The following is a 14,418-nucleotide window of genomic DNA, read 5'->3' as shown; positions in this document are numbered from 1 at the left end:
AACATACGTTACTAACAAAGAAATTGTGATATTAAAAAAACAAAAATTTTAAACTCGGCCTTAGAAAAAGATGCGTCCTCCTTTCAGGATCATCTAAAGTGAAACTAAAAATAAAAAAAATTAAAATTGGATTTTTGGGGACCATTTTTATAAAAACAAAAAATAAAATTTCAGTGAAAGTTTCTGAAATATTTTTTCGAATAGTTGTAATCTAAAAGAAATCCTTCACCAAAGTTTTTAAGAATTGTATTTCAAAGGTCTGTGTAAAATTTCACGAAGATTATTTGAGTAGTTCTCGAGAAATCTTACCAACCGACTGCAAAAACACAGTTTCGAGAAAGCGTGTTAAAAAAAAAAAGCGCACTTAGCCTAGCTAGCCTCAAGCGCACAAGTTCTCAAATCTGTATTAAATTACTTATCAATTTAGAAAAATGAATATTATCAAAGTACCGTGTTAAATAGCCGAAATTCCACAAACTACCACTGGGTTCAGCTACGCCGTTGGCCGACAGTGCGCAACCATCCGCCGTGTCGAGTTTATTAGTCCAATGTGCGCTTTTCTATTAAATTTGTCCTTGCTGAGATTTCAATGTGCACTTTTCGGCATAATACAATACCGTGAAATCCAACGACAACAGGGCGCTTATATTGCCACCGCTACCACCACCATCGTCACCAGCAACACCGCAATTTATGGAATATCTTGAAATTTGCCCCACACAACAACAAAAAAAGGAACAACATGTGCACATGAACTACCTTTTGTCTTACGCACAATTGTAATCCCGAAAAAGGCCAACATGCAACAACAGCAGCAACAAGAATAACAACAGCATAATAATAACAATAACAACAATTTGTAAGTTATCTCTAAGCTTTTGTAAGCGAATGAGCATTGCTGCGTCATTCACTCATACATTCACGCACTCATGCAAAAACAGCAAAGTGTGGGGGGAGGAAACGGAGTGGTGGGCGAGATGTCAGTGAGGAGGCAAGTGAGCAGCAGTCAAGTGTATGTTGGCGAAAGGACATCTAAACGCAAGCACTTTTGCTTGTAATGGTAAACAAAGTTGTACTGTTGTTGTATGGCAGTTTGTGTTGCGTGTGGCTGTGTGTGCGATGGCTATCATTGTATGTACGTGAAGTATTTATATTGAAAATCTCGTATGCCAAGCACTTCATAACCTGAACATTCCGCTTTGGTCCTTTTAAATATTTTACTTTGCTTTATTGCTATTATTACCCACACACACACACACACACACCAAACTCGCCTCTATACTATAGAATTTGTGCTCCGTGTGTATATGTATGTCAGTGTGTTTAGAGTTGTGCCGGTCGGTGTGGCATGGAATTTTGTAATAAATGCGCGTACTAATTTAACAATTTGTTGCGGTTTTAAGTTATGATGCCGATTGCTGTATTTATGTGCGCGCACACATAGTCATACACATATAAACTTATACATACATACACGTATCCTTATAATATTAGTAAAATAATGCCTTGAATGTGCAATACGCTAGCTGCGTGGTAATTTAAGCTACTTTCTAAGTTATCTGACAGCGAAAGGGTGGTTTTCATACGCTGCCCTGCCAGACGCAGAATATTATTATGTTTCATATTTATGTTTCAATGTGTGTGTATGTAGTTGCGTTAGTATGTGCTTTGACGATATTATTTTGAAGTTTGATGTGCCTGAAAATCCCTTCATATTTACGCCACTACGTGTTCATTTCCACCCAAATTTGTTCCGCTCGTAAAAGTATCCAATTTTTTTTAGCTAATGCATTTGGTTATATGCTTAAATTGTCCTCTTTTTGCGCATTCAATTGAGGCGTGTTATGGGCAAAACGCAATTTTCCAGATATTTCGAGCCTTTCATCAGCTGAGTGCAGATTATTGTACTTTATGACATACACATTTGCTGCAATTATTAATACTTTGTAATTTTTTTTAATGCTTATCGTACATTGATCTTGGCAGAAGAAGTACTGTGTTCGAAAAATATATTTTGAATCCAAATAATCGTTAGAATCTTCCGAAATTATTCTCTTTTGAAGTTTTTTGCCACTATTTACCAGAAATAATAAATATAAAAATCCAAAAAAATCCGTTTTAATATATTACGTCTTGAAAAATTACTCAAGTAAAGAAAAATATCGATCAATCACAGTAGTAAGGTGTTCCTTTTTTTTTTTTTTTTGTTTTCAAAAATCAGTATCCATTCAAACTAAGGCTAATTGAAACATACGAGTTGCGTTCCAAAGTAAACAGGACGACCAAGTCGAATAGTGCGTTAGAATCTGTTATCTTCTCGATAGTCCAGTGAGAGTTTCATGACATTTCATAGATTGGAAGTGAAGGTATTGTATTTTAAGTGTCAGTATGTTTGCGTTATCGGTGCGAAAATGAGCTTCGAACAAAGAGCCAACATTAAATGTTGTTTTAAAATTGGTAAAACTTTACCAAAACGTTTAGATTGATGTAACAGGTTTATGGCGATGATTACCTATTCCGTAGCAGGGTGAATGGGTGGTTTCAACGTTTTCAAAATGGTAGTGAGAACATAAATTACGATCAACATGTGGGCCAAGCAAAACCCGTGATCACCGGAAATTCCATCGAAACTATTAAGCAGACGTGACCGCCCAACAAGCTAAACCACTCGTTCGACATGCTTATGGACCGTGCAAAAAACTGTATTGAAGCAGAAGGAGACTATTGAAGAAAATAAATTGGTTTTGGTGCAAAAGTATTTGTTCAGTGTTCTTCTTTTTTTAAAGTCCTGTTTACTTTGGAACGCACCTTGTATGAAACAATATAATTTTACGGTTTCTGCTTCTAATAGAGCAAGAGACAGAGCACCAGAGCAGTAAAACTAGCCTCAGATATGTTTAAGGGAATATTTATTTGTGTCACGACTTCATACTCATATTCTACTGTCAGAGAGTGTTAAGAAAATAAAGTTTTTAGGGTCACTTCAGTAGACTATGTTCTATAGGTTCCAAGCCCACATTAGTTCTAAAACTTTAAACTCACCATCTGTAAAATACATACATGTACATACTATACTTCGGCAATCCTCACGGTATAACAGGTTTCTCAATAAGAGCGCTACGAAATGTTTTTTTAATGAAACAAGAACGGTTGACGATATTAATGAAACTCTTTGCTCGTGTAAAAGCACATTCGTTGTCATTATATATGAAACTCGCTTTGTTTACATGGTCGCCATGGGCACGCTTGCAGAAATCTAGACGCTGAACCCAATTTCCGTTTTTCAGGCATAAATCGGCCGATATTGCTGCAATTTCTCGCTCGATATTCGTACGAAATTCATCAATCGTCGCTGGATTGTTGGCATAGACCATAGACTTTACATAGCCCCACAGAAAGTAGTCTACACACGACCGAAACAGCCTTCTACAGAATTCATGAGAATCATGTGGTGTCAATGGTCTTGTGAGAATTTAGAATAATCTTCCTAAAAATATGTACACTTTCTCAATAAAATACAGGTTTATGTAGATTATTCCTATAAACTAAGTCCGAACAATATCAGATCAATTTCAAAATATCGCGATTGCGAAAATCCCTACAACACTTCCACTTTGACTTTAGTTTATAACATAAATACACCAGAAAAACAAATTTGTAAGTAACTCCTTTAAAGATCAAAATAGAAATCGTTAAAAGTAAACTTTTATAAAAGCTGTAATTCATCAAGTTTACCATTAAAATTTTCGGCCACCAAAATTTTTTCTCCAAGATATTTTTAAAGATTACACATATTTTTGCAACCAAAATTTTTGTAGCAGACCCTTTTCTAGAATTGTAACAGTTTTAGTATTGACTAAGTGACTACTTTTATTGAATTTCTGTAAAAACAATATTTCGAAACTTATTTTCTTAATTCAATTCAGAAAGCAATATACTACAGTACAATATATGCAGGGGGTTTTTTTTCTCAGACAAAAGTCAATATTTAGTATTCCGGGCATTGATTTCTTATTAAATTTTGTATGGTTTTGTGAATATGAATCCATCATCGTACGCCCAATTACCGGCAAGTGTCAACAGTCGCCCTATGTCGTGCACTTTAACATCTGCCGCCTTTGCATTGCCAATATAAGCAATCTCCACCGACCGCTCATTCCACTTACTGCCACATTTTTGCTTGGTTTGATGCACCAGCTGCTGTCGTTCAGTGATTTAGTTTACGATTACGATTTGATATGCAAAATCCATCAAATACACAAAACCTTTCGTTGAAAAATATCAAATTAACACACAAAACAAACAAAAGCCAAACCGAATAAGGAAAACAAGTAACTGCAATGGAACCCTCCGATTTCCAAGTGGAGGAACACCCGCATCGATGGATGACTTAGATAGCGCTATATATGCGTATTGTATGTATAAGTGTGTATGGATGTATGTATGTACGAGTATGAATGTGTGTGCTTGCGGCAATAATTTTAAGCTTCAAGAAGGAGATGTGGCAGCGGCATTTAGTAAGCGTGTGTGTACTTTTGTAACGGTCTAAATAAGAGTGACTGAAAGTAAGCAAACGTCAATGGTTTACAGCAAGCGTCAGCTGCCAGAGGCTGTAATAGAACGAGTATTAAAAAAGAGGAATTAATATAACAAAAACAAAAATAATACCGATATCGAAATGAGCATAGAAAAGCGCCATTAGCGAAGTCTTTTACGCAAAATTATGCGCATTCGGCACTTGTAGCCCTGCTGCAGTCATGTGACAACCACTTGTATATGCATATGTATACTTCTATACGAGAAATAAATACTCTGTCAATATTTACAGTTTTACATCTGAATTTACACACATACATATTTCGAAAAGTATATGACAGTTAATGCCTGTTGGGTTAGGGCCAAACAATTTAAATCACCAGAGGTAGCCCTGCAACATCCTCAATACAAAATAACGTACATTGACACCACTCTCAACATGTGTATACTCATTTACTCGCCCATTCATACATACATATATACGTAGTATATTCATTCACACACAGAGTTGTGCATAAACATAAATGCCGAGTGATAGTCCATCATAGCGTTGACAGTCGCAATGATCGAGTGCACACATGCTAGTGTTGTGAATTTAATGAACACGCGCACACAAACGCATACCTACAATGCATACAAATGTCATTGTTTAATATTCTATTATCCATATCATATGAATTTCCCTTTGGCCACTCTCGTGTGTCGAATATTTCTCTCTTGACTTTTGGCTGGCTTTTGATTTGATTATTTGACAGCCCGTTAATAGTTGGCCGGTCCTTTCGATTTCTGGGGATATCATATATCACTGTGGGTTTATATATTGCCAGAGTAAACATTTGAAATGAACTTTTTATCATTGAAAAAATAAAATTTCATTCAGAGCCCTTTTATTGTTACAGAAATGTGTTGTAGGGAAATATTCTGTAGAGAAATATATTTCTGTTAGCAGTTTTGAGTTTGATATGGCATTTTTGTGGCAGCCTTTTACATTTTAACTACAAAAATAGTATACTTGCTTAAAAAATCGTTATGAAATTTTACGGTCGGTGAATAAAATTATGGAATATGACTGAAGTTGCAATATTTGAACCCTCTCCCACAGTTCACAGCCGTCTGACAATATTCCTGTCTTAATTTTGGAAAAATACTACCGAGTTGACAGTATTTCATCAATCGGGTCCATTCTGGTGAACGTGAGAACGACTTTCATGGGCACGGGTTTGATCTTCCACGTTTGCGACGATACATGAAATCAAAAATCTATAAAAGTTCCGCAACGAGTTTTCTCAAAATATTGATTTTAACAAACTCAAGTAATTAAGTGTCATAAAGCATTCATTGAAAGTAGTAACAACTAAAAATTGCCTCATCGAATCGCCCATTTAATTCGGCTTATGTCTATATTATCGAAAAAAAATTAAGAAATTGTGCTTGAAAATGATCGCGTTAGCATTAAAAAGAGTATCCCAACATCAATTACGTATCGACTCAACAAATGTTGGGAAATATTTTGGCTGTGAAGTGTGTCCTAGCTAGACTAATACAAAAATATGTGAATTATTTTGTAAAGGCAACGTCGAGTAGACATCGCAAGATTTGTTTTTGACAACGTAGCTGAGAAGCCTATATTTGACAACTGCATCATTACATTCGATAAGACGCTGCTTTATGATTATGATGTGCTGAACACAATGCTCGCGACAGACCGCAGCAGCATGACAGTGAACTGAAAATGGCGTTGCGAATCCTACTACATGAACATTTGTGAGAGGGCAGCAATCTATCAAGGGCCGGCATGTACACAAAGCAACGCAGTTGTCCAGTTTGCATATACACAATTACGTTGTGGCCATACTAATACCTTGCACATCAATGAAATTTTAATATTTTGTTCAAAGTGAAATTTTTTGTGAAAAAAATAAGTTTCACATTATAAATTGTTATTACAAACGATGTAAAATATCTATTTTATGATTTTAATATATTTGTAAAATAACGTCAGGTTGGTTAGAACTTTGAATAATTTTACATTTTACATATTAGTGGCATCACCACTCTTCCTCATCTCTCTATTGTCGACACTACTGCTCTTCCTACTGTCGTTGGCAAATATAAGAACATATTGCATATATTAGCGAGAACGACAACTGTCGGATTGCAGCCGTGTAGTCGTGCAGTTGTCAAAATAGGTCTGTCCATAATAACGTGTGTATTTTAATATTTGCCAGATGTCTTTTGCAGTCTGTCGCGAGCATTGCGTTCAACACATGACGTCGGAAGTGTTCCACAATCCAATGAAAGGCGCTCCAAAAATCAGTCGAAACTGAATAACTAAAATGCTTTGTAGGTACTGAAGGCCGTCCGAGGTTTACAATAATTAATGTATGAACTGTTTTTTGGCCAGTCCGAGTTTTAGTTGATCCGAATCGATACCATAAAAAGAATATTGATGCTACAAGACAACGGAAGTTTAAAGCGTTTTTGATTATCATCATCTGTAGTACAATCGGAAGCCTTCCTCATAAAAAATTGGCTTTATATATTTTCGTATTTCTAATCAAACTTCAACTTATCTTTTTTATATTTATTATTATGAACTTTAATAAACCAAATATGTGTCATTTTTCCCGACCATTTTTTGTCATTTTTCCGCTCGAGAATCTTATTCCATCAGTGTAAAACTAACAAAAATTGCCACAAGTATTTTTCACCGGTTTCGCTTGAAGCCAACTTTACTCCATTGAGGCAGTTTTGCATTGACTGCAACAAATGGTAGTCCGATAGTGCAAGGTCAGGGCTATATGGTGGCCAGTCAAGCTCTTCTAGTTTTTGCCGAGTCATCAAAGATATGTGTGGCCTAGCGTTGTCCTGAGGGAAGACGAATCCCTTTCTGTTTATCAGTTCTGGCCGTTTATTTCGATTGCTTGCTCTTATTAGTTGTTGACAGCAAAATGTAAAATCAATCGTTCGACCAGGTTGGAGCAGCTCATAAACATAACCTTTCGATGCATCAATCCTGGTTTTGCGACTATTTGTTGAGCTTCACCACTCTTGAACCATGATCTTTTTCGCACATTATTGTCGTATTTGATCCACTTCCCGTCTTCTGTTACCATTCGATACAGAAATGGTTCGATTTTATTTAGTTGTAGCAAAGAATCGCAGATGTTAATTCGATCCATGCAATTTTTCAGAGATAATTCATGTGGTACCTAAACATCGATCTTCTTTTTATAGCCAGCCTTTTTTAAAATATACAAAACCGTTTGATGATGAATACTAAACTCCTTAACGATGTCATGACTGCTTATGTGATGGTCTCGACCAATCTTTACCATTTCATCGACTTTTTCACCATTAGGTGGACCAAAGCGAGGTGCATCTTTCATATCGAAAAACATCCAGAATGGAAGGACTGCACCGACAGCTATTAAGAAATTACGAAAATACTTCTTCGACTATTCAAAATTTTAGTAAAATTGTGAAAAAAGTTTTTAAATCAAAGAGATCTATATTCAAAAACAAAAATTTAAGTTAATAAACATCATTAATAGCTTATCATTTTTTAAATTGAAACATAATGCCAAGCAATGCCAACAAATTAAGTAAGCTACGAAAGAACACGAATACTACAAGTATTTTAAAAAATTCCGGCATTTAAATACCGTAAATATTATATATCTGTTTTTACACACTTTCCTCCCCAAATTGGAAACTCTTCGATCTCCTCGAGGAACTGCCCACGTGTCTGCACCAAAATTAAGAAAACATTAAAAACCATTACAAAAAACTCACGGTGAGTTGCTATTTTTTTCAAATTAACTACATTTCATAATCCGCTTAGAGCCACATTACATTAAAATTTACTCAAACGCAAAAATTTAAGTAAAAATCAATATCATTATGTCAAAGCATACCGGAGCTGTCACTACATATCGACGTTAAGAGACAGCAACGATAATAAAAATATAAAAGTAAAAGACGCTTGTCAGACAGAGATAATTTCTCGCAGCTTGCAGCCAACTCGGTTTGATTAGCAAGCGTCTTTTTGCTTTGAATCTGCACAAAAATGTAAGAGATCATGCTGTGCGCTGATAGTGTGTCCTTTGTGGAGAGTTCTTTTATGTACTACAGACTCATTGAAATTTTATTTCAATTAAAAGAATGAAGTCATGCTGACGCATTTTATTTGCCAAAACCTCGATAAAAGCATACAAAACCATATGAACCAGTTTATACGTATACATACTTTATGGTCAATATAGTTAAAAAATTCGCATTAAGGTCAACAAAGTTGCCAACTACAGTTTCACAGTAAGGAAGACATGAGTTGTTGTTGTATGTGTGCTGTTTGCGTTAGTTACATTTTCCTTGTCTACTTAACACACATTTATTCCGGCCGTTACCTTTTTGGCAATGCTACGGAACTTTGGTTGTGTAATCCCGTGAAGCGCAATTAATGCTTAACTAAGCGGACATCAAAGCCACATCCGGTTGTCATGCGCTACATATATATATATATATATATATATATGGATATAAGTATATATAAGATTTACATAGCTGCCAGAAGATGGGACAAAATTGAATACCCAATGAAAATATTGGAGCACAAATTATTCGGTCAAAATTATTTTTTATTGTAAACTTTATAAAGCCTGGCTATAGAAGAGTAGCTCTCTAGCTACAATAAACCCAACTCTTTATATATATACATATATCTAATATTCTGTGTTAGCATGCCTATTTGTACACCACTTCCTATTACCCTATATTCGCATTCACATGCAGGGAATTGATGTGACATTTGGCTGACGACACGTATACGCACCGTTGCACCCGTTTATCAATCTCCCTGTATTATATGCCTTTTGCTCTGCCGTTACACTTGGCACGTATTAATTTGGCCTATGTGGCGGAAATGTACAGCTTACTTAGTTGACTAACTGATTTCCACCGAATGGGTCAATAAGGATTATGATGGTGACTACACAGCTAGATGGTTGAAATGAGTACAGGGTGTAGTAAATATTTTCATAAATTTATTTGTATTTGAGATGCCTTTATGACACTCGGGAGTGATTGTTGTTGTACATAAGCGGGATCAGATTATTGGATTAGGTACCAAAAATGATAGTGATTCTTTCATAATTATTATTATTTATTTTTTTTTTTTTAATCTTGAATTAGAGTAAATGCATACCGATTTAAAACCTTTTAATAAATGTACTTTTCGCTATATTTTCTCTCTGTCAATGCTGTTAAGGGTTGGCGAAATTAGTCTAGAATTCAGATTCATAATTATGCAACACCCTGTAGTTTCATTAAGCCTAAAAGGTGTCTCACAGAGCATGCATACTTACGAATGTATACACATTGGAGCGGATCGAATTTTTCTGTAAAATCGCTTATACCAGAACTACACTGAGAATAATCTAAAATATCTGATTAATCAGTTATATGGCTGATATGTGATATACTTGTCCAATCTGGCCCATTCCGACAAATTATCCATAGAATCTCAAAATGCACCCAATTATTATATTTTATTGGGATATCTCAAAAACTGACGACCAAAGTTTTACAGAACCTAAAAAACTTTGCACCAAAAATCGAAATTTTCTTTAGAATCATAGTCTCTGACGAAAAGTTGTTCAGAAAGATCCATAGAACATTTCCAGTATACACGATTTTTTCCATTTTTATGTCTCCCTGTAAATCGACCCCCTCTGATATACATACATGTATATATGAACATATAAGCGTGGTATTTGCGTCAGTACTCTATGCATTAATATTGGCATTATTAATTTGGCATTAAACTTGAATAAAATGGAAGTTGATTAGTGTCATAGGCAGCCGTTGCTGATGGACTGTTATATATTGTTGACAGGTCACACATACATACAGTCAAACACACGCATACAAGCTAATATACAAGATAGCTTTTTGAAACTCTGGTTAACTGTGCTAGCATTGCGCTGTCAAATGCTTTTCAACGTGTCACTCAGGGCGACAAATGCTGCTTTCGGCTCAGAGCTCTTCGATGAGTTTATCGATTTAAGGAGTGTTAAATTAATTGCTTTCCCCTTAATGCGCGCCAATATGCTAAATACAATTTGTTAGTTTGGGGAAACTTTCATTTTCATATTTGTCTAAGTTTGACTAGGCATTACTTCATAAAGCATTATAAAAAATGCAATGTCGAGGGTTGCTATTAATATTGTATATTATAAACACCATACCTAAGACGAAGCTAGAAACAAATGCTTTTAGCTCCTTATACGCCGCTAAAATGGGAGAAAACCCAGCAACTTTTCGTAACGGAAAACTATTAAATGAGCGAAAACTTGCGAAATAAATGACTTAGAAGCACACAGATCACTTTCAAAAATGTTAAAATCGATCTCTATAAACTGTTTCAATATTTCGCCCACCGAGCGAGTAAAATAATAAGTTACATATTTACTATCACTCTTACGTTAAAAATGTTTAATTATTCATAGTTTTATCTGCCATAAACAGCAAATGTTACATTTAAACCAAAGCCAGCTTGAGTTCTCATTTGTATCGAAGCGTAAGTCCAACCCGGTCCACCAGTCAGCAAAGTATTAATGGGACCTGAACTGTTCTGGAATTGGTCTCTCAAGTAAATGGCGCTAATTACTTTGTTATTGCTCTGGTACTGTAAATAAAAATCAGTTATTAATTAGTGTTGCAATGGACTGGTGCAAAAATGAGTCGTATGGCAATAAAAACTTTATTAGGTTCAGAAGTACTACGTTCCAGATAACTTCTTATATAATTTACCGATTCTGGAATATCGAAGTAGAAAGTCTGCACAACATTTCCTACTGCTGGATAGGTTACTTTTTTATTGATAAGTAGATAATCGGTAGCATTTTGCACACCCCAAGTTGAGCTTGTGGAATAAGTAATTGTCCCCAAGGCTAAGAGCATGCAAACTTGCACAATAACTTTCATGTTGATCAATAGTATTTTAACTTTGCTATTTGATTTCAGCTAATTGCATGAATAGACAATAGCTACTGTTGACTTTTACCGAAATTTCTTTGCTTTATATACTAAATGTATAATTACTCCTTATCAAACGTAGTATTTCTAAGAACTCTACTAAGCATTGATATACTTATACAATTTAATCAGCGCAAATAGTTATCAGTGCTGATACTGTATTTTGTCATGTTTTATGGCATGTGGTAGTCATGAAATTTTAAAATTTATTATTGATTTGACGGCTGTACTTTTTCCTCATTTCTCAATTGAAGTGCCCCATAACCATCTACCTATTTCAAATTTGCCATTTTGCTGAATGTGATTTGTCAACATGAATTGACGAAACAACAGTAAAATCGATTATCTTCTAGGAAATATAGTTCGCAATCATTTATTTTTAACAATTTTAATCAGGTGAAATCAATAAAAGCTTGAGTGTAGGCTTAACCAGACCGGAGAGTAGACAAGTTTAATTGTAAAGGTTTCAACTTATATATTATATAAGTATAATATATATTATATATTTAGGTTCTGTAATAAACAGATAGCAAATATCTTCTTTAAATCAAGTATTGGCATATGAATATAGTAATAAGTCTGAGTCTTTCTGATTCAGGAGAGGGCACAATATTCCTAAGGTCTCGGTGTATTCTTCGTTTATCACTCAAAAAATTCTAACACACTTTTATTTATAAAAAAGATAAAACTAAGGATGAACATAAAATACCTATGATCCCCATTAAATAACCTTAATTCGACTGGACGGATGCTTTTATGACACATTGTAGCGAGAAAGAACCCAAAAATGGTTTTTCGTGCGATGCAAACCTATTTCCTCTGGCTAGATAAGGCACCGTTACGCTGTCAAATGTTTTTCAACGTGTCACTCAGAGCGACAAATGTTGCTTTCGACACAGCTTACTTTGACGAGCGTATCGATTAAAGATCCTTATATTAATTGAAACCCCAAAATATATTTTCATATATCAATATACAGGAAAGCAAGTTTTAAATTTGTCAAGGCATTACTACATAAACCCATATTAAATACAGTTTTGAGCGTCATTATAAATATATTATGAACACCTAAATTAACCACCCTCACATTTTCATTGCAGGCTCACCGGAAATGGCTTTCATTCACGCGCTTGCCGCTGCTATGGTGACCAGTTTTATAGCTCGCGCCTGCCGCGATGGGCAATTGGCGTCATGTGGTTGTTCGCGTGGTTCGCGCCCTAAGCAATTGCACGATGATTGGACGTGGGGTGGCTGTGGCGATAATTTGGAGTTTGCTTACAAGTAAGTATATGCAGAAAATTCGCAAAAAAATATATTTTAAATAACTAAATAGAACAAAAGCTAATAAATTCATAAATTTCCCTTTTTTGTTTGTTGCCAGGTTTTATGTATTTCCTGAAACCAAATTATCCTATAGCAATTATTATATAAAGCAAACAATACAAATAGTTGTACCCAAAATTTGACATACAGTTAGTATAAGGTAGAGTAAGCTGGAGACTATTTGAGAGGCTAGTTGCATAAATATTATTGATAACAAATCAGCCTGATGGTTATAACTATGATTTTATATAACTCCTAACTGCCTTGCGTTCTTGCAAAGCATCCTTACCCTTTTGCAGTCGTCCACAAGAAAGCTTTTTTAAGAAATAAACGAAATAACCAAATAAATTCTTTGGATGTCAAAATCGCAGTGAAATATTGGTTAGTCGAAAGAGTCTTTTTCTATTTTGTCAACAGATGTCGTTGTAGTCGTATATCTTCAATACTACCAATCTGTGTGTCAAATAGTGTTGGAAGGGTGAGATTTCAAGCATCATTTATCCAAAAAAAAGAATTAGATTTGGGGAAGTTAAAAATAGTTGCAACTGGAATGAATGAGTGAAAAAAATGAAGAAATTCGCTATATTTTGAAATTTATAGTACGTATAAAAAAGAGAAGAATGCCATGCAAGCCACCAATAAAATTTGTGAAGTTTACGGAGACGATACTGTATCAGTTCGCGTAGTACAAGCATGGTTCGCTAGCTTCCATTCGGGGAATTTCGATGTGAAGGCTGCACTTCGCTCTGATCGACCTACCGTTGGAAAAGTCGGTGAAATTATAGAAAAGATTGACTAGGATCATCACAAAAGCGGCCATGGCATCGCTAAGGAACTTATAATTCATCATCAAACGGGTTTGAACCATTTAAAAATGGCTGGCTACAAAAAGAAACTCTATGTTTGGGTACCCTGTGAAAAATTCAATGGACCGAATTAACATGTGCGCAACTTTGTGGAAACGAAATGAAATCGAACCATCGGACTACCATTTGTTTCAGTTGATGCAGAACTCCTTTAATAGAGCAAATTTGGCTTCAAGGAAAGCCTCTGAAAATTACTTGCCGCAGTTTTTCGCCGAGAAACCAGAAAAGTTGTACACTGATGGAAAAATGGCAAAATGGTTCATTAAAGCTCATTATACATAAAAAAAAAATATGTTGAAATTTGATTAGAAATACGAAAAAATTTTTCGTCTACTCTTTTTACTTGTTTACTGCCAAGTTTATTTGTTAAATAATTATTTATCATAAATGAATTAGGTACTTAAAGCGAATTTTTCTTTTATAGTACACTTGAATACACCAGAGACTGAAGAAGATAATAAAGATTTATTTACGTTACATTTATTAATATGATTAACTCAGGTATTAAACTTGTCCCGAAATAACCAAATACATAAGTATTCAAAATGTTCCGGAAGTGTTTGGGGGCGTTTACGAACACAGGTATATGAGTGGCAAAACGCATTCAGTGAAGGCTTGGCACGTGCGAGTTGTCCACCATTACTAATGACGATAGCTC

At 35.1% G+C, this 14,418-nt stretch overlaps 2 protein-coding genes across 2 annotated transcripts in view; one reads left to right on the top strand and one right to left on the bottom strand.

The window, feature by feature from the left end:
- Window positions 1-14,418, top strand: part of LOC108978284 (protein Wnt-5) — a 154,770-nt gene that overhangs the window by 102,293 nt on the left and 38,059 nt on the right. The window contains exon 4 of the mRNA XM_018948473.1: window positions 12,672-12,852. Within this exon, the coding sequence (XP_018804018.1) occupies window positions 12,672-12,852 (181 nt within the window). The remainder of the gene's footprint in view (window positions 1-12,671; window positions 12,853-14,418) is intronic.
- Window positions 10,922-11,574, bottom strand: LOC108978288. Its single transcript, XM_018948476.1, has 2 exons — window positions 11,347-11,574; window positions 10,922-11,221 (listed from the first exon to the last, which is right to left on the bottom strand). The coding sequence occupies exons 1-2, from the start codon at window positions 11,518-11,520 to the stop codon at window positions 11,045-11,047; spliced, it is 351 nt and encodes a 116-aa protein (XP_018804021.1). The 5' UTR covers window positions 11,521-11,574; the 3' UTR covers window positions 10,922-11,044.

The sequence above is a fragment of the Bactrocera latifrons genome, unplaced genomic scaffold, assembly GCF_001853355.1.
Source record: "Bactrocera latifrons isolate USDA-ARS-PBARC rearing strain unplaced genomic scaffold, ASM185335v1 scaffold_12, whole genome shotgun sequence".
Taxonomy (NCBI): domain Eukaryota; kingdom Metazoa; phylum Arthropoda; class Insecta; order Diptera; family Tephritidae; genus Bactrocera; species Bactrocera latifrons.
This window is presented reverse-complemented; position numbering and strand designations above follow the sequence as displayed.